General features: G+C 36.7%; 1 protein-coding gene across 2 annotated transcripts in view; it reads right to left on the bottom strand.

The window, feature by feature from the left end:
* RASA2 (RAS p21 protein activator 2) overlaps positions 1-27,426 on the bottom strand; it is a 53,116-nt gene that overhangs the window by 16,870 nt on the left and 8,820 nt on the right. Inside the window, exons 3-9 of one of the 2 annotated variants that reach the window (XM_086618315.1) lie at positions 23,905-24,008; positions 22,815-22,909; positions 16,548-16,624; positions 5,820-5,903; positions 3,886-3,958; positions 2,519-2,595; positions 1,034-1,132 (exon numbers count right to left, since the gene is read on the bottom strand). In XM_086618315.1, the coding sequence (XP_086474441.1) occupies positions 1,034-1,132; positions 2,519-2,595; positions 3,886-3,958; positions 5,820-5,903; positions 16,548-16,624; positions 22,815-22,909; positions 23,905-24,008 (609 nt within the window). The remainder of the gene's footprint in view (positions 1-1,033; positions 1,133-2,518; positions 2,596-3,885; positions 3,959-5,819; positions 5,904-16,547; positions 16,625-22,814; positions 22,910-23,904; positions 24,009-27,426) is intronic. The other variant, XM_086618316.1, reaches the window with a different exon arrangement.

Genomic DNA, 27,426 nt, shown 5'->3' with positions numbered 1-27,426 from the left:
TCAGAGCACTGACAGAAGATGACTGTGTCTGCAATACACTATGAAAAATACAGAAAATACTGACACACAAACATTCATTATGTTTATAATCACATTCAAACACTAAGACTAAGAATCGGAGTTCAACTTTGACATGTCCAAGACACCTGGAGCCTAAGGTGGTGCGTGGAGCACAATAGTTCCTGGCCAAGACCTGTGTTCCATTGAGTTCCTGTTTACCCACTTCCTTCCTATGTGTTTTCTATGCAGATACGCAAGGGCTTCCTCTGCTCTTTTCTCTGTACTGAAAGGGTCACTAAAAGCAGAATATTCTACACACTTTGAGGCATGAGAACCTGTTGTATTCAACATCTCCTGCTGCTAAGCATTTGGGATAGTAAAGGGGCTAGAGATTGGCTCCTACTTGCAAGAACTTCAGAAGGGAGGTTGCTGCAGTGTTATAAGCAGAGGTCTGTCTTTCCTGAATTCCCTTCATACCTTACCTTTCCAGGTAGTTTCCACAAAGGCAACTTTTGTGCCTGCTCCTCTGAAATGACACTGAAGTGGTTCCATAAGATACTTCCTGAACCTCCCCAAGGAAGAAAAAAACACAAACAAACCCACAAAACTAACAAACCATACTGAATTATTATTTTGAAATAAAGTCTTTATCAGTCATTCTGGAAGCATGATTTAAGGAATTTAATTACAAGTGACGCAATTTTGAGAAGTTCCAGCTTTGCTGGTTAGGCTGAAAAGCATACACAGATAATTAAAATCCAGTAAGCTGACCAAAAAATAGCTACGGTCAGTCTTCCCTTCCTTCACTCTCCACACTTCCCCCTCAAACACAAACTATTCCGTGGGAGTGGGTAGACTGGGGGAAGAGGAGAGCTAAATGCAGCCTCTGGCAAGGTTAATTTATTGAGCAGAGAAACTCTCTTGACTAGAACAGGAAGACACATTTTAATGGATAGTTACAGTAAAATATATCCTTTGCAAGGGAAGATCTGCAAGATAGGAGCAAATTCACTTCTGAGTCACCATTTCTCACCATGCTTGAAAGGAGTCATTTCTTAACACCTTCACAGGAACCTTAATTTCTCCTAGAAAGACGTCTTGTACCAAATTTCCATTATTCCATAGGTCAACCCTGAAAATAAGAATATCACTTAATTCTTTTTTTCTCCCAGAGAGAAATAAAAATCTTCAAGTTAACAATAGCTGCCTTACAGCACTAATCCACATGCAGGCAGGCAGAACATGTTAGAAATGTCACTCCGTTCTAATTAAATCAAGAAGAATCAAACGAGTGGCTTACTAGCCCATAAAGAACAGATAAAGAAACGAACAGTGAAAGTTAGACTCGCAGACCTTGCATGAGTAAATAAAAGTGCTATTGGCAACATACATGTATTCTGAGCAGTCTCCATCCACAAAACTATGTGCATTTCGTCTCAGGTAATTCAAGTGAACTTTTTAACCAATATATTTACATGTTCCTATCTAATTGCTAGAATTTGGCACACCGCAATGCCACACCAACACATGCGCTTGTTTCTCCAAAGAGCAGCTCATATGCTTACAACCTCAAAGGAATCACAGACTCCAGACATGCACCTTGTTTTTTTTCTGTTACTTCTTACCTCTCTGACATTTCTGACAGACAGCAGTTGTTAAGAAGAATAAAAAAAATTAATACTAGATTTGTTGGGGCATGACTATTTTTCTAAATGTATTTACATCTATAATGAAATATACAACTCTAATTAAGAAATTCATGAAGCTAATAGTTTAAAATGCACATACCAAGTTAGTTCTATAATGGCTATTAAAACTAACCCCTAAAATCTTCTTCTGGTGCCTGTTAGGAAACATATGGTAGCCTTGAAGACTTTTAGTCATTCAGCAGATTTGGTGCATGTATGTGCAAGAGCACAGTAAAGAAAAGCAACTTAGTACAGGAGCTCTCAACTGTTCTAACTACATAGCATGAACACAGACAGATCTGCTTTAAGGATAAAGGAGCAGAAACGGGGAAAGTACTTTGAAGTGCTCTTCGCATTTGCAAGGAAAAGATACAACAGAAACGTTCCTCTAAGAAGCAATGCGAAATCCTAAGAATCTCGTAAAAGAAGCTTTTCCCTCCGTTTTTATTAAAACAGCCAACTACATTCAAAACCATAGACTAGCATCAGGTATGCTGTTATCCTTAGGTACAAGTTCTATTATCAATATTCTGCCCAAACTACTACATATTGATAGGAAGTCCTCATGTCTCTTTACTCGCAGGCACAGGAAACAAGTTTAGGTTGCTAGATAAACTCTACCACTATTTCCTTAAAAACAAAAAATCTCCTCTTCAATAAGAAACACACTAAAAAATTTGAGTAATTTTATATGTCAGCAGGATCTTTTCTACAAGTCTGATCAGTAATTCTCTGGAGTTACACTACAATAAAACATTTATTATCTTAACGATAAAATATTATGATTTATTAATGATAAAATAAATCACTTTCTAATCTACATAACTTACCTAACTTCTAGTTTCTCAATATCTTCTTCTTCCACCTGAAACTGGGACTTTTTGGTGTAACTGCTGGATCTGGTTACCTGCAAGTAAATTCCTCATATTAACATACTTTTTACTGTCATATTATGGATGTCAAAAAACAAATAAAACCCTGCCTCTTTAGCATTGATAAATAGTTATTGTCCTTTTTAAAAAGCAAAAAGTTTAGTTCACCAAACAAACTGTATTTTGACAGAAAACTGGCAAAAAACAGGCCAAGAAGGTTTCATGGTGGAGCCTGATGAGGGCTAACTGATATCTAAGGAAATTATAGTATAGATCTATTAGGAAAAAAAAAAAAAAAAAAAAAAAACAACCAACCAAGAAGGAAGTATGACATGAAACTGGCAAGAACTTCTTTAGTTTCAGCATGGGCCCCAAGAAAGCTTTAAAGTTAGTTCTGAGATGTTTAAGGAAATGACAAATAGTCACTCTTCTTGCCTTAGTTATACCATTGTTGTAATCTTTTATTTTAATTTTCCTCATTTCCTGACTGACTGCACTCTCAGTTTAACTCAAATAAATTTTAAGTTATCAGAGTGGTTTGGATCACATTTTTATTCTAATATCTTACTGCCTACAATATTACACTCAGTATCTTGAGCAGGTCAACTAAAACACATGCTATACATTGATACTCTTAAGTATGGAACAATTTCTCACTGAAGTTCCACAGCAGGACCAGGATCTATATAAACACAATAAATTATAACACATTTGAGGCACGTGTAATAGTTCTACTACTTGCAACTCCTAGCTGAACAGTATAGTATGTTTACATGCAAATCTAGTTTTTATTACAAGACAAATCAGATGAAAATTCATACTCATAATTTGGTTATCGTAGGGTAACTTATGCAGAATTGAAATCAAACCCTAAATAACAAGTTAAATTTTTTAAATTAAAATAATAAAATTAGTCTTTATTGGGTATAACCACTACATTGTTTTATTAAGGAAGAAAGTTGGGAGTTTTTTTAGCTCAATGTTCTTGAAAATATTTAAATTGAATTCCACAGAATAGGTTAAAGTTATCTTGGAACTCCTGATGACAACAGATGCTATATCAAGTGATTCACAATAATCAATTACCTGCACATATGTGCTTGTGAGGAAGTCACTTTTCATATATCAAATGAAAGGGAATACTATTGTCTGGCAGCCCCCAGAAATTTAAACATGTCATTCACTCACATTTGAGAGGCTAGTAAAAGCTCTTCAATTTGCCTGAAGAGAGCTTTCTGTGTTAGTTACTGCTATGCAGCTTGCTTAAAAACATTTGAAGGGTTGCATAAAACAGATAAACAGGCAGAATACTCACAAAAAATTACCTCAAAATAAAATGTTTCGTTAAACTGCGGATTGCTTGTTTTCTTCTTTACTTTGGTCTTCTTTTGGTCATTCCTGTTCCAATGTGGTAAAATTTTTACCATAAACAACTTAAACACATAATTATAAAGACATTCTACTGTCAAGAAGGATCCATGCATTTAACTTGAAACATTTTTTTTTGTCATTTTAGAGATCATTCTGATCAATGAAGAAAATCTTAAAATCAAAGTTCATGTTCACAATATAGTTTGAAGAGTTACAATTTCAAGTGCTGTATCTAGTTAATAGTGCATCTGTGCAGCTCAAAGTTTCTATTTAATTTCAAAAATGAGTATGCCTTAACACATATCAAGTAAGATATATCAACAGTTTCTAAAGCATTTCAAACTTAAGTCTGCAGACAATTTCTTTACCACTGCCTGCAGGTTTCAAGCACAGTTTTCCTTGTCTTGTCCAACTGCCAATTTCTGTTTTTTTCCCATCCTCTTTTGTTGAGGAAATACCCACTACTTCTTTACAGAGACTTACACCAAGCCACTGAATATTTTCTTTGGAAGGAATTGCTGCTCATGCTAGATGCTAAACAGCATAGGGTCAAATAAAACAATTGTTCCCCGCTCCTCTTGTGTTATACATAGTTTGTTGCTTGTCTTTTTTTTTTTTAATTTTACAAGTTTTATAAAAGAACACAGTCTTATTTAGTTAGTAAAGGGCTACGATAGTACAAAAATGTTTTCTAAAAGAAACAAACATAAAATGTGGCAGAAAAACAGACAAAGGAGAAGAAAAATTGTCCTAGACACCAAGTAACTGTTTTCAGACACTGGCCATGTAAATATTCCAGTCATGGAACATGAGTCACACATGCATGAGATTGGAAAATCTTAAACAGGAACTTCTGTCAGATTTGGACATATATTCCCATACCGACAGAGTGAATATTTTGTGGGACCAACATTCACCCAGGTCTGTCTGTATCACAGGACTCAAACAGGAAACATATGCCAATTTACCTTCTTTGGCAATCAACACCATGCTTCCTAGATATAATGGTGCAATCTCCCTAGTCCTGTTAAAACCCAACCAACAAAAAAACCCACCCCAATTCAAACCTAAAAAAATGTGATCATGTATTAGCAAGGAGGAAATAATGCCCCATTCACTCAGAGCTTAGTCAGGGACGATCCTTCCAAGCTCTTTAAAATATGCAAGTTTGCTAGAAGACGTTCTGGTACCACGATCACAGTGGCAATTCTTCAGTACCAGACAAAGTAGCTGAACTTAGGTTTGATGTTACAAAAAAGAAACAACTGAAACCTAGCTTACTTTAGATGTTATTGGGCAGGGTCTTGCAGATAGTGAATGTGTGGGCTACAGATTTTTCTTAAATGAAAAACCCCAACAGTTATTCAGGATTACTGATCCAAAAAAAGGAGATATTTAAACCGTGGGGACTTGGAATGTAGCATCCCGAAGGTGCTGGCATTAGAAAAGTCTCACCAGAACCTCTGTTCTCTTGCTTCCTCCCAATTGCTAAACATTTGCTAAAAGAAGCTCATGCATTAAAAAAACAGGGAACAGAGGAAGGCAAGTGAGCAATTTACTATATCATCCCATACAGGTATTTGACAAAAATTAACACAAACTACAGTGCAGATGCCAACAGTCCAGCACAAAACCTGAGAAGAAAGAAAGAACCGAGTGACAAGTGGTTCTTGACTACTGCAGGCCATTCAGACAGACCAAACACCTTCACAATCTGGAGAGTATGGTGCGGAAGGGAAGAGTACAGTAACAATGGAAGATGCGATGCATGAAGAAAGCATTTTAAGATTTTTTTGTATTTTAAAGATTTTGCTTAAAACCTATGACTTTCTTTTTCAGTTTAAGATCACAGCATTTTAAATTCATTAATTTTATACTAAAATGTTACCTGGAAGGCCCCACAAGAGAGACTGTTGCATAAGGGTCACAATTCTGTCCATTTATGAGAGGCAACCCATGGCACTCCTTTATCCTATGAGGAAAAGGCAATCAATAGGTCAGCAAAGCAATGCCTTTGGCTTAAAAAAAAAAAAACCACAACAAAACCCAAATGATCCTTTCTTTTTTAAAAGATTTTTTAAAGTCCTGATGCATTATACACTGATGTATACGTTGATCCAACGTTATGTATGAACACTGAGGCCCTGAGCAACCTGATTGAGGCCCTGAGCAACCTGATCTAGTTGGAGATATCCCTGTTCCTTGCAGGGGGGTTGGACTAGATGACCTTTGAAGGTCCCTTCCAGCCCTAACGATTCTATGATTCTATGATTCTATGAAGTAGATTGTAACTACAGATCTCTGGATGGTAATGTAAGGTAATACTCAAGTGTACAGTCAGACTTAGGGGGCTTTGAGAACAAAGCTTTTGGAATTGCTTCGATAAAAGACATTCCAGTATCACATACGCATGGCAAAATCCTAACTAAAATGAACTGCTATGTTAGAGGAAACTGCAGACTTCATTAACTTTTAAATTTCTCAAGGCTCACAATACACTATTTGGCCTCATCCATATGGCAGTAACTACATTTGAAAGGCATTAAAATGGATTCAAATATTTTATTTCAGCTAAACTACATTCTGAGTTGAGTAAGCTGAGAGATGCGAAGTCATATCCTGTAACGTTATTTAAAATTAAGCATCTAAAACTATTAGTATATAATCCTAGCATGTTTAGGTTCCATCCATAAGATAAAATCTGTTCACCTTTGAAATAGTGTTTAAAGTTAATTCGCAAACTCTTTTCACAATACATGATCAGCGTTAAATGGCCCTTTCAAAAATACTGTTTCCTTCCATAATTCGTACAGTAAGTTGTAAGCTGGTGTTTAACAGGTACACAGCCACACTGTTCACCACTCCTGATGCAAAAGGGACGGGATGGTTAGAAAGTAACCCTCATGGGGACAGAGACATTTTCTGGACCTTTCCTGAAGGCTTGCAATCTTTTTGAATCACCACAGCAGCAACACTACTAGAAACAGAGCTGGGTCAGCAAGCTGACTAACCTTCAGATGCTGCCCATATACGCGTATTAACTAAAAACAGCTGGAACAACAGAAGTACAGCAAAACAGCATGCAAATTCACAGCAGAAACCAGACTTTCTAGCAAAATGATGCTCTAATGTAGCCATGCACACTGTAGTATTTAAGTCCAGAAATATTCAGCAGATTAAAAAATTCCATAAACAAGTGAGACATAAATGAGACCTGAATGTTATATTCCAGTTCTCTCTTTTAAAAGTAATCTATGTTTAAATAATGTATCACAGGAATTTAAATTAATGCAAGTTAGTTTTGGTTGCCATTTTGGTTGTGATTTGGTTTGTCAATTGCCATAATCAGCCAGTTTGAATAAAATCCAAACGCCATGTAACTTAAGGAAAAAATAGACTTTTCTGCTCTAAGTTCATATAAATAATCAATTCGATGTTCTAATACTACAGTGTGGAATATATATTATATGTAATATTAAGTGTGTACTTTATAGTATATATCATACTATATATAATACATTATATATAATATTAAGTTGTGCAGATCAAGTTAAAGTTACACAGCAGCAACAGTAGCTACGCACTGTTGTTAAGTAAATGTCTTCTGTACTGTAGAAAACCAGTGTTAAAAGAAATAACAAGAGTTGCAAACTTAAACACTCACAAGTGGGAAAACAACAGACACTAACACTTCTCTGCTGCCTCAAAACCCCACCCTTTCTGGAGTATGCACGATTATAAACCAGATGGTATTTCCCTTCCCAAAAGTCCCTTTGTCTTAGCCAGTTCAGGGAACATTTAGTGCTGAACCACTGCACAATCATTTGTTATTTTTCTTCCAGTTTTCAAGCACATGGCCTTCAGCATTTCAATAATTTTTGAATCACAATGAACCCTACAGTGACTTTAAACCCACTACTTAAACGGGTTCTTGAAACATCCAGTTGTTTCCTAAGCGTTAATTGATTCCTCCTCCAACGCACACATGACACAGAGTGGCGAAAAAATTAAACTGTCTAGACTTTTCAGTCATTTCAGGTATCTGATTTGAGGCAGCTAGGACTTGGTTCTTTCAGACCATCAGGCATTTTGTAGCACTGAATACACTGTCTCTGCAGCTCCCAGAGATTTTTGGTTTCAGGTGTAAGTGCTGAGTGTACCTGTAAGTTAGCCTCAACGTGAATCTCATAGGAAACTCATAGCAGATGGATCAAGTCAAACTTATCTGGACATAATTCAACTATTTTAACAAGAACAAAACAGTTTCTCTTCCTACAGCCTGTGTCATGTTCACCAAGCTCCTGGATTTCTCTAGCAAACAGATATAAGTCCTACAGAAAGCAGTTTCTTTCCCTACGTATGAAGTTTCCCACTGCTTCCCTGATTACTGTATGAATGACCTGCACGCTTGACATAATGATCTTGTGGGAAAACGCGTATTATTTTATCAACAAAACCTGATTGCAATGCCCTACTTCTGGTTACAGAAACAGCTTGTTCCTGTCTCCCCTTGTCTTCTCACAGCTGGGCCATAACATACCCAAACTAAAGCAAGGCTTGTTTGTCATTTCCTGCAAGTTGAAAAACATTTTACTGACAACAACAGAGCCTTGCAGCAGAACTAGAATCTCCAGATTCATCATACAGATCTGTCATTTCAAGCTGATTTCATGCTCCAGTCAGTCTCCCTGTGTAGGCAGTTCGAGCATTTCCTTTTCGTCTCCTGCCGAAGTCCCAGTTCTGTTGCCAGCAAGTAAGGTCTACCCAGCTTAGACAGCCTACCTTGTTCCAATATTTCAAAACACAAACAATATGCCAGTCCCCCTGACCATCAACTCCTAATATTCCCAAATCTCTCCTTTTCAGACTCATCAGGCTCAAGAATATGTTCCAAATTTATCTTGCCTGCCCCCCTTCCATCTCTCACTCTAAGCTAGTCAGTCATAACCATCCCTTGACTCTCCAGATACTGCCTGGAGTCTGCTTTAGACACATTATCTGACAGCACGGCTAACTTAAGTGAACTGCACTGAAATGGCGGATCCTCCTCCTTCTCTTACACTGCTGCCTTGCATCTATCACCTATGGTGATTCTGTTTACTAACCTTACGGAAAGCTATTTAGGTTTTGAGCCAGTTTTCAGCCAGTTTGACAACCTGAATTAACCTAGTCACGCAGAAGATCTCACAAGCTCCGAATGCAGCACAAGGCAAGCAGCCATTAAATCAACTCAGCACTATCAAACAGGCTTGTTACTCCCTAGGGACTGAATACACAAGACTGAATTATTGCACAGAGTTTTAAGCTACTAAAAGAGCCTCCAGTAAACAGGTTTAAAAATTTTTGATGTTTGAAGTGGCTCAATTAAGAGTTGACTTAACAGAAATGGAAAAGTGCAGCCTCAATAAGTCTACCAGCTAGCAAATCTCAGAGGAATACTGCCCTTTCCTAAAGAATCAGGCAAAGTGCAAGAGCTGCAACCTCCTACGACAGGAAAAACACAAGCAAAAAAAACCCTCAAATCACTCTGAACAACCAAAAAAGAACGTAACACTAAATATACGTTCCTATTCTGACCACCATAATAAATATATTTCCACCATATGGTAAACATTTCAGCTTTGAGAAATGGTTTCATCTATCTGTAGTCATCTTCATTCAAAAGGTATAAATATGCATAGAGCTTGAAGAAGCAGACAGGAACTTAAAAGCCTTTTATTTCACATTTTAAACTACTAAATCTTTATGTGAAGTCTAAGCAATAGCTAACAGAGGACTTTTGTTCTTTTCTTAAACTACTGATCACTTATGGTACAGTGCAAGAGATCTTTCAGTTTACATTAATTCTTGCTTCACATCTCAGTAGTTCGTTTTTGTTCTGCAAGAGGAGTTTCATACAGGAAATATGAGCCTTTCAGATACAACTGGCATATGCTCAGCTCATAAGATGGAAATAGGTCCTTAAAAAGACATAGCCTGCAATAAATCCCTTCAATGACTGAGGGACTCTACCTCCACCATCCAAATCAACTAAGGTTCTCCAAGTGCAGAGACTGACTACAGCCATTAAGGTTTGTACAATTCATAAAAATTATGTTCCCTAGAACGTAGGTCAAAAAGCATACCTCCCCTGATGAGCAAGACTGGCAAACAGGCAACAACGGAGAAGGAAGAAGCTGAGGCACTCAATAACTTTTCTGCCTCAGTCTTCACTGGCAACCTCTCTTCCCGCACCTCTACAGTGCATGGACCACAAGGCAGAGACTGGGGAAGCAAAGACCCTCCCACTGTAAGAGAAGATGAGGCTTGTGACCTCCTGAGGAACCTCAATATACCTAAGTCTATGGGACCTGATGAGATGCATCCCAGAGTCCCGAGGAAACTGGCTAATGTACTTGCCAAGCCATTCTCCATGATATTTGAAAAGTCATGGCAGTAAGGTGAAGTCCCTGGTGAATGAAAAAAGGGAAACATTGCACCCAGTTTTAAAAAGGGTAGAAAGGAGGACCCTGGAAACTATTGACCTGTCAGCCTCACCTCTGTGCCTGGGAAGATCATGGAATAGATCCTCCTAGAAGCTATGCTAAGGCACACGGAGGACAGGGAGGTGATTTGAGACAGCCAGCATGGCTTCACCAAGGGTAAGTTCTGCCTGACCAACCTTGTGGCATTCTATGACAGAGCAACTACATCAGTGGACAAGAGAAGAGCTATGGGTGTTGTCTATCTGGACTTCTGTAAGGCCTTTGACACGGTTCCCCACAAAATCCTTCTCTCTAATTTGGCAAGATATAGATTTGATAGGTGTTGGTGGACGAGGAATTGGTTGAATGGTGCATCCAGAGGGTAGTGGTCAATGGCTCAATATCCAGATGGAGACTGGTGACAAGTGGTATCCCTCTGGGGTCTGTATTGTGACCACCACTGTTTAGTATCTTCATCAATGACATAGCAGGATTGAGTGCACCCCCAGCAAGTCTGCAGACGACACCAAGCTGAGTGGTGCAGCTGACATGCCTGAGGAAGAGGATGTCATCCAGAGGGATCTGGACAAGTTTGAGAAGTGGGTCCATGTGAACCTCACAAGGTTCAACAAGGTCAAGTGCAAGGTCCTACACATGGGTTGGGACAAGCCCCAGTATTAATAAAGGCTGAGAGATGAAGGGATTGAGAGCAGTCCTGTGGAGAAGAACTTTGGGGTACTGTTCAATGAAAAGCTGGACATGACCCAGAAATGTGCACTCGCAGCCCAGAAAGCCAACCATACCCTGAGCTGCATCCAAAAAGGTGTGGCCAGCAGGTCCAAGGAAGTGATTCTGCCCCTCTACTCTGCTCTCGTGAGATCCCATCTGTAGTACTGCATCCAGGTCTGGGGTCCTCAGCACAGTAAAGACATACACCTGTTGGAGCAGGTCCAGAGGAGGCTACAAAAATGAAGAGAGGGCTGGAGCACCTCACCTATGAAGACAGGCTGAGAAAGTAGAGGTTGTTCAACCTAGAGAAGAGAAGGCTCCAGGGAGACCTTATTGCAGCCTTTCAGTACTTGAAAGGGGCCTATAAGTAAACAATGGGGACAAATGTTTTAGCAGGGCTTGTTGTGATAGGACAAGAGGTAATGGTTTTAAACTAGAACAGGATAGATTTAGATTACATAAGGGAGACATTTTTTACAATGAGGGTGGTGGAACACTGGAACAGGTTGCCCAGAGAGGTAGTAGATGTCCCATCCCTGGAAGTGTTCAAGGTCCAGTTGGACAGAGCTCTGAGCAACCTGATCTAGTTAGTTGAAGATGTCCCTGCTCGCCGCCAAGGACTAGATGGCCTTTGAAGGTCCCTTCCAACCCAAACCATTCTGTGATTCTACAGTTCAAGTGAGCAGATAACATATAAACAGGACAGTAACAAACTGACAGGTCAATTTAAGGTAGTATAGTGTATAACTTATTTACAAAAGTAGGTGCAAAAAAAGACAAAATCCAGCTGTAACAAGCCATTTCTGGGCTTTCAAGTGTTTGCATTGTAAATACATAAAACTGTTTTTTTTTCCCTCCAAGCTGAAGTCATGCTAAACACAGAGAAGGCAAGTACTACCAACCAACAGCCTAATTTGGCAAGAAACCATTCAAGCATCATCATTTCAGCAGCAGCAAATATGCAAACAATGGTCACGCAAACTGGCTTTGACAGACTCTCAGAGAGGAGAGCTGCAAGCATATATTTTTGAAATGTGCTACTATACATGCCACTGTGGTTTTGAAAAAAGAGCCCACACTGAGTCAGCAGTTAATCTATTGCATTATCTTTTTCCCCTCCTCATTCACACATTAGAAAAGGAAACAACTAGAATCGGAAAGAAAACAAAATTTTAATTCAGAAACGGTCTGTGGGTGTACCTGCATGAAATGTAACAGCAAGTTTCCAATTAATACAAAAATTATGTGTAATCAGGGCTTAGTCCACTTTAAGTGTTCTCTAAGACAGCATTTCACCAAAGGTAGATTAACTTTACACTTGTATTTCCAATAAGTGTAAGGGCTTCATTGATATAAGATAAGCAATTACAAGCCTTAATGGTACTTTTCCCAGGGAAAAAGGTATTTCAGTATCATGTTTTTAGAATGCCTATACAACCTGAAAGCCCCAGCTAGCTTGATAAAGTCTCACCTTAAGAAAACTGGCCACCATTCCCCACCCCCAGTATCAAAAAGACCAGATCCGTCAGTTATGGTGTATCTTGTACATGATCATTTTTTGTCCACTCGAGCAAAAGACAGAAATTTCCAGTATTTAAGTAAGGAGTTTTTTTGACTGTTATCCACAGCTTCACTGATACAAATATAGTTTGCTATATATTCCTATTTATCCTTCCCCAAGCTTACTTCCCTAACATAAAGTTGGAGAAGAGAGGCGTAATAAGGATCTAAACTAAAACAAAAACTGAAGGGAGCGGGCAGGGGGATAGAGGACAAACAAAAACACGAGGAATCACATTCCTGATTTCGTCATACGACAACTGACCATCCCTTCATCATATACAGCAACACTTACCTTTCTAAAAATCACATGTTCTTTTCCCAACAACTTCTTGTTTGGAAAAGTTGGTTTCACTATACACACTAGCATGACAAACGAAGCCTTCCTCCCTCCCACATTACCTGTGAGAGGTCAACATCATCAGCAGCTCCCTGTTGTCCAAATCCTTAACTTTTAAAAATTGCTTCCTACTGGAATCACCTTCAGTTTTTAAATCATTTCTCATCATAAAACCCATCTAGAAGATCAGCAAAAAAAGCTTCCACAATTATGTCTACGGAACCAAAGTAATATGAATCCATCTCCTAGTTGGGTCTAATCCTATCGCTTTTGTTCAGCAACAAACAAAAAGGTGACAAGGGACTGCAGATAATGCTCGGAATTGAAGCCCTTGAATTAGTTGCTATTATCTGTGCGCTTAACATGATCTTTAATCTCATGTTGTGAAAGCTAGAGCTACTATTTTTCATCTTTGCAGAACTTCTGGAAGCTCAGGGAATACATAGTGGAAGTCCATTAGACACTAACTTATGCACAGAAGCCAGCACAAGTATCTAGAATTCTCTTATCATCCAAAAAACTGGTGAAAGTTTAAAAGCTTCCCTGTCTCTCAGTCATTAATTTGGACATGAAGTAAAACATGGCTCTGAAAGGCAACTATTATAGTCTGTATTTTAAGAATTATTTTTCCTATAATTTCTTTTCTTTGGCCAATACTTTTTCAGTTTTGGACCAATTGAGAAGAGGCAGGGAGAGAAATAGACATATATGCTCATTCTTTCTCTTTTTTTTTACTCAGTCACGGCTCTGCTACTTCCTATGTTTCAGTTTTGTTAAAGGAGTTACCAACACAATGACTTCTCAGGGCCTGGTGACTAATAAAACAGAAATAAATGCATCACTTACTAATTACCCTCAGAAATTTACAAAATAATCAGACTTTTACAGTTTAAGTTTAATATTAAAGAATCTCAAATGTATTTTCTGTAAGTTCCTCATGCTTTAAGATCAAAAGGGTCTCAAAAGTGCCCTCACATCCATTTCTACTATATCTAGTGAGAGATTTCTTATTTCTCATACTCTCACATGGACATCCAAAACCATATTTATGTACAATATATTACTCATACAGCCACTTATTTCAAAGCTATCAGCATGCATGATAAAATACTACCAAACATCTTTAGTTTAAGGAACTCTAGTGCATTTCGCAATCCCACATGAAGAAAAAAGCACTGATGTAATACTGCAGTGTTTAACGCACAATCCTCTCCCACATGTCAGTGGTGAGTACAGCAACCACGAAGAGAACCTTGGCTTCCTTTTGATCATTTATCTTTGTCATAAAGAGATCTTAAGAGAGGGCACAGTGAGTAACTCACTTCCTACTCAAAACTGCTATCTGCAACAGTAACTTTCTAAAGCAACTTTACTTCATTGTATGAAAAATTCAAACACATTTAAAGAAAAACTAAGTTAGACTAAAGTGCATAGATATGTAAAAAATTAAATTAAAAAAAATGACATCTATCAGAAAGTTAAGTCAGGAATAAAACACAAAGTCATAAAGCTCCAGCCAGCTTTCGGTGGTGAATAGTCCATGGGGGAAAAGCTGCTCTAATTCTGCCTTGCACTGCAAGTGAGATACAAAAATAAGAGCAGCAGGACTCCCACTGAACCAAGCTGGTACCCACTATGCAAGTAGAAAAGCATTCAGAATTGTTTCAGTTATAAATACACATTGATGTACAGCTAGTTTCCATATCTTATCTGAATTATCAGCCTACAATAGCCACTAAAGAATTGTCAGTTTCACTGGCTTAGTTCTATTGCAGAACTATCTTCCCTTTTCATACTGAGTAAGTAAAAGAAAAGCAAAGAGATTTTTTTGCTAGGTCTTGCTCCAATTAAACTACTCATCTTGGTTTAGATAGTCAAGTCAGAAAGAAATGAAAATTACATAATGAAAATTACATTAGCAAAATTGACAGTGTAATGATCTCCTCCTGCTCCCTGGAGATGAACATGAAGTCACCGAGACAAACAGAAGACCAAACACCATTTCCTCCCCTTGCAGTTTCGCAATATGAACCATTCTTTCATACTAAATTCTCAGAGAAAATTAAAAAAAAAAAAAAACAGACAAAAAATCCTCACGCTCTGAATAGTGTAAGTTAACGAATAATGTTGGAAAGCAAAATTAAAGAATCTTACTACCTTTTGAGTTTTTAATCTTAATTTTCCCTTAGTCTTTATAACCCCCTTGTCTGTATCCTTTTCTTCACATGGCCTATCCCACAACCTGTTAAGAGACAAGTGCAGAAAAGCCTTTATTTCTTTCTGAAGCACTAAAAATAAAAAACTGCATTAAGACTGGCTTGTTCTCCTGAACCTTACTCATGTTGAGAACTTAAAGAAGGGTCACAAGAGAACGCTGTCAATCTCAGTGAGTCTCTGCAAGTCATTGGTTTTCACCGGTCTCTTCGAAGAAAGCAAACGGTCTCCCAGAGGCAAGTAACATAGAGGGCTGTCAGACTTCTTCCAAAATAAAGGAGAAAGACATCGGTATCTTCTAGTATGCCCTTATCAGACAAACTTTTTATGAGTGTCAAAATATTTTTGTCTGGCTGTATTTGCATTAGCTTCTTATCAATTTCTGCCCTTAAATATACTGATTAATAATGAATAAAAAGAAACAGAATGACCAGTACATGTGGAATTTTGGTCTTCTGTGACTAATGTCTGTAACCTGTATATTCAGACTCCCAAAGCCATCACATAGGATCATTATCAAACCCTACTCTAAGAGTAAGAACACAAGAGTACAGACTGGTCAGTATCTTCCAATATGTCTCACACTGTGCTTTTTCTTTAATGTTGGTGAAATTTGTCTTTTTTGAAATAACATATACCAAAAACTTCCTGTTTCTGTGAGGCTCTTTGACATGCTCTAATGTCTTTACACTTTGGAGTCAAAGTTAAGTTTGGTGGTGAAATCTCTTTACATTGTTGGTAAGAAATTCTACTGAAATGTGGCAATGTTATGCTGCTCCAGAACTGCAACTCCTGTACTTTGTTCTTCTATAAACATTCCTTATCATGATTAACCATGAGAAAGTAATTCTGAGGCAAAATTAAGAGTGGATTTTCACAGACCAAACCAAAATATTACCACTGAAAGAGTTTTACATTGTTCCCAACACCACCACCAGCAGCTCAATTCTGTCAGTAACAGCAATACTGCAAGTTTTGGCTTTCGGTCGCAGTGGGCGTTCCCAGCTTCACCACCAGACCCAATTTGATTGGAATTACAAACACTGAAATTATGATACCAGATAGCCATGCTGAGTCCTAATAAAGGTGGATGCTTTGGGAGCAACAGAGATGAGCAGTTGTGGAAAACTTTTGCAGGAGTTTCATAAGTATATACCCATTCCCTCCGCAAGGTAGGCTCCGAGGAAAGTCGTATGAAAAGAAAAATGTAACTATTGGTACCAGAATGTGTAGACATTCAGTGTTAAGAGAGACAAATAACATGTTCTAACAAACAACTAATTATTCAAGGATTAATGTATTTTCTTACTGTACTACTAGTTGCTGGCACACAGATCCATTATCTGTTATCAGTTCATTCAGTTTTAATTCAAGGTGAACTTTTCCCTGAAAAAAAAACAAGAGAGAAACACAAATAGTTTTAAAAGCCTTTATTTAAAAAGTAGTAATTAGAACAATAATATAGTCTACAGTTAGAAGCTATTTAAGGTAATTCCAATATATCCGCTTCAAGCAAATATCTGCTCTAAAGCATGTATCCTGCAAGCAGAGTATGATGAATGCATTTAACTTTGAGAGACAATGATTAAGAGAAGCATTATCCTCAACTGCAGACAGCAAACGAATTGGTCGAGCCTCCACAGATTTAATGCACACAAAAAAAGCATTTCTTCCAGCGTGAGGAAGTACCAAGAACAAAAGTCCCTCTCAGCTTTTTTGTCCTACGTACAAAAGCCTACACTATCCTCTCAATAACGAGCTCCAAAAACTCCAAACCATGATAACACAATATTCTTGAGATGACCAAAATTTAGTACTAGACCCTTGCTCCAAACATCTGCTGCCTGAACAATACTGCTACTCCTTTCAGTGTCTGGCTATTTGTGCTGCCTTTCACATCCAAGATAACCAGACGCAGACAGTCTTTTCTTCTAAACCATGTTCTCCTTAGTATTCTTGGAATTTGTTTGCTAAATGGAACATCAGATGATACTGGTGTGTCCACAATTAAGATCCTTAGGGAAGGAACCTGCAAGGTAATTTTAAAGTGTGCCACAGGAAGCGAGCTATAATTTGAACTACAGTTTTGCTGTACAACACTAAAATGGAAGTAAAACCCTTAGCTGACCTTGCACACATTTCTACAGCACTTATGTTTTGACATAAAACTGAAACGTTTTTATTGTAAAACCCCTGGGGCAAGGGCTGCGTTTCTCTCTCTGTACGTCACATGGGAGGAGAAGTGAAGTTTCTTTTATAAGGAAGTTTTAAACGTAACTATTTTGGGATGCTTGCCAAATGTTTTGCCAACTGTTACTACATGGATTGGAACATAGGTACATTAAGAAAATATTTGTCAAGCAGAGAAACGCAATTACAAAAATAGATTTAAAGGATAAAAACAGGATATCGAGAAGCATGCCAACAGCCTTACAAGGCAAAGATTTTGAATGACAAATAAAATGACAACATTAGTAGTATTTGTTGTAATAGCTGACTTAACTAGTTTTAGGCAGAAGACCTTGTGAATTGCCTAAACATCAACCGCTTGCTTTTTAAAAAAAAAAAAAACACACACACACAAAAAAAAAAACACCACACAAATCATGTGTTCTACACTGGTCAGCAGGAGTAAAATAGCAAGTTTACTGCTCCTGAGGACTATCTGCACAAGCAGTTTGTTCAAAATTCAGCACCATGATGACTAGAGTAACATGGCTCTAAGTAAATATTTCCCTGACATGTATGGAGAGTTTCACGTACATTTTTGTCGTTTTGTTTGTTGAGAGCAGCGTGACAGTTTCCTGAAGTGGCTGATCTGCAGATCTGTATCAGAACTTTTGATGTAATAGGCAACTGGGTTTTAAACATGGTTGTACAGATTGGTTTTAGTTTAAAACATAAAGAGAAATCAGCCATTCTTATACTAAGCAGCACATTTTTTGAGAATGCACTTTTCATCTGTAGATCTCAGGGTTGTTCAAAGTACTGTTTTAACTTTACAAATGGATTAACAACCAATTTTCAGATACTGACAAAGAGAAGAGGGAGCTGTTGATCACGTGCCAAGATTCACATAGTAACAAAGGAGCCAAACCCAGAGTGTCCAAATCACCAACCTGAACTTCAGAGCTACAAAAACAATTTAGTTACACAGCTTTGTTTTTAGAACTGCTACTGCATTTTAACACTGGCTTTTAAGACGGCTTTTTCCTCCCCACAGTTACGATACTTTGATCATTTCCACATTATGAAATATTACAAGTATCTGTAACAAATACTAATTTTCTGAAGCTCTTAAGTGAAAACTGGGCTAGCAACTGTTCTTAAATATTTATGCCAATAGGCACTTATATACTGTGCCCACATTCCATACATGTTATTACCATACTGTTCCAAGTGTACCACAAAGTAACTTTTGACAGCGTTAGTTTCCTTCATAAAACCTTCTCTCCTTTAAATTCAAGGGGAGGAGATGATATTCTTTTGTCAGAAGGCCTACGCTTGGGAAAGTTATTGAAGGGGGTGGTGGGGTTTAAACAGAGTTAGAAACGCTAATGGTATTTTCCAGTTCCTCCCTCAATGTTAGAAACTCTAAATTACAGTATTTCTCTTGAACTTTGTCCTCTTCCTTCTACTTCCCCAACTCAATGGAACAAATATCACAACTGAACTATTGAATTTGTATGAATAAGAAAGACCATCTTTATGCCATACACACTATGTCAACATCTAAGTAGAAGAAAACATTCTAAGCCAAAAGCTAGAGAACTTTCTTTAAAAAAGAAAAAAAAAATGTAAAAGAACCAAGGTTATCGACTCAAGCATCGTTGGTAAACTAAAGTCATTGCAGCATATGGGAAGTAAAACTGGGGCTCTAGAATACTCCACAAATTACATAATATTCCCACATTTAGTACCGCCTGAATTGTTAATTCTGTGTGGTTTCTGCAAAAATGTCTCCATGCAGCAGATACATGTTCTATCAGCTTCCATTGACTTTTTCCCAGCTTTTCCATTGTAAGTTAGAGCAAATATATACCATGTTTCTGAAACATACTACATCTTACTGTCTACCACAATGAGCTCCTACCCCTACGTAATGGCTGACAGTTCCATAGTACTAGGAAACTCAGTGTCTCATGATGTTTACTTTACCCAAACCTTTCTCCTTTCCTAGGGTTAGGGGTCTGAGCCACTAGTAATCTACAAACTGGCTTGAGGTTCCATCTCCATTTTTTCGAAATTTACACATTCTATATGAACACCAGAAGAATCTATTAGGGGTACATTATTTTGGCAATTATAAATCCTATTACTTCTAAGAAAAAGAACAGGGAATGTTAAAGTTACCTTCAAAAACCTTAGAAGTGCATAAAAGATTTTGACTTATCAATGTATTTCACAAGTATAGATCAAATTTCTACAAAACGTTTCTTCCTATGAATAACATAAAGACCAAGGACGGGTTTAACAATATGATCCCATTTCAAACCAGCTAAATGAAGACTTAAGGGGGGAAAAAAAAAAAAAAAGAGGAAGCAAGCAATCCTAAGAAATTTATTAGCACGCTGAGGCTATCTACAGTTTAGAAAATGTGAGGATTTTACATATATATATACACACACATATATACACATATATACACCCACACATATATATAAATATATAAAAACAAGCTTGCACCAGATGCAGTTAAATGTGGCCTGTTTCACTTACTTCCTTTGCTTACTATTCCCACATTCATGTATATTTTTCAAGAACTAGTATACAAAGGACAAAGTTTCAAGAAAACAAGATGAATATCCATTCATAATATTGTAACCAGCAGCAAACAAAAAACCAGCTAAGATCCAAAACAGAGAGTAGATGCTTTCTAAAAATCAAAGTAATTTTTACACATTTTCAATGGCTTTGGAGAGGTCACTCTCCTCCCATACACACTTGAAAGAAAATATTCATCACCACTTCTTTCAACAAAAACTTATATTAACTCATGCACACAGTGCTTTTACTCTGCTGAACTTTCAATCACCTCCACTTCAGACTAACTGTATGTACAGAGCTGTGGAATCAGAATAGAAAAAGACTGGTCTACGGCTTCTGCACTGAGTGGATTGTGACCCTAGACAAGTGCTAAATTTATTACAAGTAAGGTAGCTTTAGCAAATGACTGGTCTGTTTATTTCCCCACATCCCCAATTCAGTTTTATTTTGTAGGAACTGGCAAGTTTAATTCTTGGTAATTCCACCAAAGACACAATGTATATATACATATATATACATATATATATACACAGACACAAAGTATATATATACTTGGAAGCTTTTCTAGAAGCTGTCAAAGTTATTAACGAATTCAAGTATCTCCCAGTGATACTTTCACTTGTCCTACCAAGGCAGAGCTGACAATTTGCCATATAGACTATAAGAACTGATGAACTGTAAAGAAAAAAATAAAATCCAAGATATGCTTATTAGTAAAGTGCCAAAGCACTTACGACTTGGTATGGATTTTGTACATCTACAAGCTGTATCCACAACATTCAACATGCACCTCCAACACTAATGTGCCTGATATACACGCTGCTCATTATACGAATGTTAGCCTGTATGAAAAATAGATCACTAGTACACAGAAAGTACAGTTTTCTTGAAACAAAAGAAGATTTAAGGAAAAAAAAAAAAACAAAAAAACCCCACAAAAAACAATACCCTAAATAAGGTAACTGTAATGTGTCTTGTATACAGCAAAGGAACACAAAATACTTCTAAGCCATCCTATTGCCTTGCATCCATCACAAATTACGGAAAATATTCACATAGAGGGAACTACAGGAAAAAAAGTCAACTACATGTATGGTGCCATAAGGAGAAGAGCATATCTGAAAACAACTTTTTCCCCAAACTGTTACCTAGCTTTATAAACATTCATGCACTTTTTCTGCACATATACTATGTAAAAGCCTGCTATTTTCTGCCACGTCCCAACAATAATCTCAGGATCTCCTAGGAATACATTTCAGTACAGTATGGCACATCCACACCAACAATATTTCAGCCAAATCTGGCAGATGGGAACTGGTCTCAGCTCTGCTCTTACAAGTTTCATGGAAAAAGGAAGCATGACAGAGGAAAAAACTACCTAAATATCCTAATTCAAGGAAAGATAACGAGGAGCACACACCTTAGCAGAAAACATAATTCTTTAATGGAAGTGTCATGCAGGAGAGTGCTTTGCACATGTTCCAGCCATAGAAAAGTATTAGTAAGAGCTTACACTCCACTGTGAGCTACAAAGCCATGGAAAATAAAAAACTCCTTATTTCCTATAGGTAAGAAATTGCTGAATTCTATTAATTGAATTTTCATACTTACTCATGTAGCATTATGACAAAAAAGTAATCTTTCATTCAATTAATTTTTACTGAGAAAAAACATAGCAAGCATGACAACACTTAAGTCAAAGCAGAAACTGTATTTCAGTTTATATCTGGAAAGAACATTCTAGAATATTGAGTGATTAGATGGAAGAACTGAAAGAATAAGACAATCTGCAGTTGGACTAGATGATCCGTAGGTCCCTTTCAACTAAACCATTCTATTATATTCTATCCTAACTGAAAGAGGACTGATTTTCAACAGAGAAGAGAAAGTGGTATTCAGATGTTTTGAAAATCTATCTTCACATAAAGCAATCATATGCCCTCCTATATACCCAACAGCTGCATGCTAAACTTAAAGCTCATAGATGATTAATTGTGGAAAATAATGTGTCTTTTTGAGAATTCTGAGCTCATTCACCCCTTGTAAAAAGTAGACAAGATTCTCCCTACCCAAAGGGACTTCCAAGTTACTAGAAAAATGCAAACACTGCCAAGTTCAAGACTTTTGTCCTTAAGCAAATCTGAAAAAACTATTAAAATCTAACAAATTACTTATCATAGCAACAAGGTGAGGAGATTCTCAAGAATACTGTTCTGTTTTCTTACTCAAACCAAAAAGGTAATTGCTACAACTTCTAGAGCCATCTAATCTTTATGTATTATGAGAACAATCCTGTCAGAAGAACTTGAACCACAGACCAAAACACAACTCTGACGTGTAAGTTATTTAATACTGAACACGGAAAGTATTTCAAAATAAGACAAATGAGCATAGCACAATTATCTCCAGTTTTGGAGACTTTAACCATTTCATGTCACATAATCAGTCATCATTTCAGATAACACCAAAACTGACTAAAAAAATTATTCAGTAGTTTCCTAAATTATTCACCTGTCTCAAGTACATTGTTCCTCTTGCAAAGATTTTAAATATCAAAATACTGTTAAGACTTATTTCCCAACAGTTGCTTCAAGACTTCTGCCTATTTTAAGTATCATGAGGAACAATACAGACAATTTAGAAATGCAGAATACACATTATTCTCTAATCAAGCTTAAAAACACAACTGCCTCATAAGAATTGGACAGATGCTAACCTCTGTCTGCTACAGCTCAGTATGAACTTCTACCATTACATGCACTTGTCTATATTTAATTGAAAAAATGTAAACGTGCAATTTAATAGTTACCTGAACCTCTGAATTAGAATCAACAGGTTGAAGCATAAACCAGTTCTCTTTTCCTGTGTAGTTGCATAAATCTTCTTTTTTGATTGACACCTTTCCTGAAGGAGGGAGGCAGGGAGAGATAAATTTATCACTTTCATCTGAATATGGCAAATATTTAAATAGATTTGAAGTTTGATTTTTGTTTAAACTCTTTCTTTCAGGTTTTTTTTTAAGATTATGATGCTATATGACAAGCTTATAGAAACAAGGAACATGAAGCATAAGTAAGCCTAGTTTATATAAAGTCAAATTAAGTTAATTACTACATGTTATCTTGGATATCACTAATAACAAGATTAGGTAAAACAAAGAACACAGTTGTGGCTGAAAATAACAGAATAAAGATTTCAGAGAACAGTAACAGTGTTGAAGAATGTTTAAATAGGACACTGAAGATAGATGCCTTTTACTCTTCTGATTGCTATTTGGAAAGCTGTTATTATACCAAATTATCTGGCATCCTGGTGCAAATTATTTCCTTCCTCAATTTAAGTAATGTGAAGCCTTTTTCCACAGCAGACTGTTAGAGCTTTATAGCAACTATATCCAAATAGCAGCTGCAATAGAGTCATTATGCAAGGAGGAGGAGGGGGCGTGGTGGAATTCACCTCCTGTAATTTTTCACCTAAGCTAAGAACAAAATTATCTATAAATAGTTTTAAGAATTATTCCACAATTGCAATTATAAAGAATGAATTGTGAAATAATTCTACAAAAGACCTACAGGTAGCAACAATTATTCAAATATTCCAATAAAACAGAACTGGAGAAAAAAAACAAATAGAATTTTTTTAAAAATGTATTGAGACTATAATTATAAGACTATAAAATGTCCTATTATCCTAAAAAATAAACATATTTTAGTATATAAAAGAAAGCAAAGGAACAAAATCCTGCTTTTCAAACTTTAAAGGAACATTTAGTTGAAGCGTACTATACACTGTGTTTTGAAAAATGCATCATATTAATAATTGTATCCTTAATACTACAGATAACAATACTGAAAATAACAAAATGTTATTAAAGACGTAGACAGTATCCCAGAACTTACCTATACGCAGGTCTTTTTGTAAAACACTTTTATCATAAATGTAGAAAGACAACCACTGGAACGTTCTTGGAATCTCAAAGTAAAACTCTTCCCCAAAATAAGGGCTGAAAAGAAAGACTGAAAGTTAAAAGAGGAAAAATCACTTTATGTCATTTATACAGAAGACAAGCACTAAAACGCTACATTTTTACTGCAGTCTCAGACCTTGGCCTTTAGCACTATACTTACCTATCATCAAAGCCATCCACAACCATTTCATTGCAAGAACATATAATAGCACTGCAAGTTAAAACTTCACGAGAATGCCTTACATACGTTCGAAAAAGAAAAAAAAACAGAGTTCACACACAGAAAGTATTGTCTCCTCTGCAATTTCCATTCTATTTTTCTGTCTTGAAATTATCCTAGTTAGTTCTCCGCCCACTCCAAATGACTTCCTGAGACACTCAAGTTTTATGCTTCTTTTTTCATTCAGTATGCGATTAAATTATATTAAAACACAATTTATGAATTACTTCACTGGCACTTGTTTAGCTCTAACTTCTGTGTCAAATTTGATGCTGAATGATTCAGACCTGTAAAAAGACGCCATAAGCAAGCATAAAAAAGGAAAATGTTCATCTCAAACATGCATGTTCTCCCGTGTGCTGAAATAGTCACCACGTTTCGCCATCTAATGAAGTTCAATATAATGTTTGCAGTTAACCTTACTTAACTGCTATTTGCAGAGCCCTCTACATAAAAAGACTCTGCATTCCTCTATGTTAAGACACGTCACACAATGTCGTATCTTCACTCAAGGAATTTATACTTCCATTAAACTTAAGGAGTGTTATCGATGCAATCATAGCCAGTAGTCAGCCAGACTGAACAAAACCACAATGTTATTTGTGTCACTGCAAATTTGTGTCACTTTCAAGTCTGAAAATCAAGCTCATCCATAAAAAAAACCCCTGCTATTTTGGAACTACTGGATCCTTAAAGACTTAAAATACTTTCAATTAGAGTGTATTAACAACACGAGGGAAAGGTGTGCAGCTTCACAAAACTAATTTTAGCCTCTGCTTTTTTCCTACAGAAAAGCACTCTGATGACAGTTATACCAAACCCAGAAACAATGTTTGGGTTTTTTTTGTTTCCCAGTAAAGTAGCTTTCTGACATTGTATTGCTACAATACTTCATTAAATTAATACAAATACACTTATGTTCTTAGTATTATCTACCCAAAGGGTACTGGGAAGAATAGGATACCATCCCTAATCTATTCCCTTTCAAATAATTACAGAAAAAACACCAAGTGTTTAAGGACTAATAGTTCATTCAATAGAAGAGTTGATAGCTCACTTTAAAAGTTGGGAAAAAACATAGGTGAAAAATCTGGCATTCTAAATTTCTAGAACCCATGTTTAGAAACAAGAGCTTTAACTGCAGGAATTGATTATGAGGAATTTCGCAAGTGAAAGAGTTCCTTTTGTTCTAACACAGACCTTCCACCATAGGCTTCAAAGCAGACAAATTAACCTTTGCACTACACAGAGAAATAATTGAAGACTTCTCAGTTGAAAAATCTGCTTGTGGTTTTTCTGCTCCCTACTCTTTTTTATTATTTATTTATTTTCAAAGCCAGCAAATTCAGCTTTGATTTCAAGGGCTGGGTTCTTCTTGTCAGCACCACCACTAAAGGTATAAAGTCATGAGCACCTTTAGCAGCAGTGCAGCCCTGAGCAGCCTCAATTTCCTTATTACCTTGGCTGTTCATTTTAACTGTATTGACACAATCACTCAGACCAAAAGATAAAACATAGGCTTTTTTTAAACTTGAGTTGATTTCGTGATATTGTTCCCCTAATAGCTACTCAACTAACAGTTGCACCAGTACAAAGAGATATCACAGCAGAAAGAGTGAACAGTGGGTGAACTAGCTGATACGAGTATCAAGGGAAGCTCTGCTACTAACTCAGCTTCAGTTATACATCCTAAGGAGAACACTAGACTACGATGTACAACATCAACTTCCACCTATCACTGTTAAGTCTCTATTCTTGATGGATCTATATAAATCTATGCATCAAATTATAATCAGATAATTAGTCTGAGATGGAGACTATTAGTAGAGATTTAAAAAAAACTATTTAGCATGCTGCCTTATCCTACGGCTACAGAAAGCAAACTTCACAACTATATCCCCTCAAAGAACGATCAGCCAACTAACAATCATTATTTTGACCTCAACATTACATGAAGTCTCAGATTTGGCAAGAGCAGGTCAATAATATGAGCATAAATAGAAGTAATGCATTGTCTACTCATGTTGATACATTTTTCCTTACCTAGATTAACACCACTGTCTTATGAATCCGTTGTTGATTGTTCTTTAGAGAAGTATGAGGTACAGAGAGGAAATTTAAAGTGGAGAATTCAAAGGATTAGTAAATAAATTCTCAGGTGAATATAGCACCGGCTGATGGAGTCCAATAGGCTATACCACTGAGGAATGATTAAAATGGAGAACTGACTCAACTTGTTCCTCAGGGATTTAGTCAGTTTAGTACTTTCTTCTGTGGCTTTGATTCAAGAACTTTAAAGAATGTGATGGATACAAAATTAGAAGACAGTGCTAATTCAAAGACAAACAGACTGTCATACAGGAAGAACTACATTACTGTAACACAGGAAACTGAATTTATGTGTGTGACATATGCATTTGCTCTTCCCTTCCTTGTTACATTAAACTGGCAGTTCAATGGCGGATGCTGACCAATGCTCCTAGATCTGTTATTTGAAAGCTACAGTTATACCAACAAGAGAATAAATTTTTGCTATAACCTTGCATTCACACAAAGCTCAGTTTGAAAAAAGAAACTGAATTTAGTTTAAATAAAAAATGCAACATACACATATACCACAACGCCTCCCTTCCTCAATTCCTCATACTTGACCATGGATATCTGAGGAGGCTCATGAATGTTCTTTAAACTTTCCAAGGGAAAAAAATTTTGTTTCTTCAGAATCTACAGAAACCCCACGCTTTGTCAGGAAATACTTCTTGAGCCATTAGTCAGAATATCCTTCTTTCAATTCAGTATTAATTCATGTTTTTCTAACTTTGAAAAGTCATTTGCTTCCCATTTGCAGTCTAACAATAGTCCCAGCGCTGGTGGAAGCCCAAACCTATTTGCACATTTTAAAATACATTTCTTCATTAGTTTTCAATCACTGTAGTCAAAGATAATTTCAATTCTAGCGATAATTACTTCCACAGACATTTAACAAGCAGATATTCATATAATACAATTTAGATAATAGCTAGTATAAACTTGTAACCCAGAACACAATGACAAAAACATACCATGAATTACGTGTGTAAGAAAAAGCAAGCAAGTAATATAAACCGAAACAATTAAATTCAAAGCTGTATTTATGACTAAAATTATACTCCACTACACCTTACTAAAAAGCAATTTATAAAGTTTTCAGGCTAATAAGAGATCAGAGCTTTCATCTTCCCTTCCAATACCTCT

Source organism: Tauraco erythrolophus, chromosome 11 (assembly GCF_009769465.1).
Source record: "Tauraco erythrolophus isolate bTauEry1 chromosome 11, bTauEry1.pri, whole genome shotgun sequence".
Classification (NCBI taxonomy): domain Eukaryota; kingdom Metazoa; phylum Chordata; class Aves; order Musophagiformes; family Musophagidae; genus Tauraco; species Tauraco erythrolophus.
This window is presented reverse-complemented; position numbering and strand designations above follow the sequence as displayed.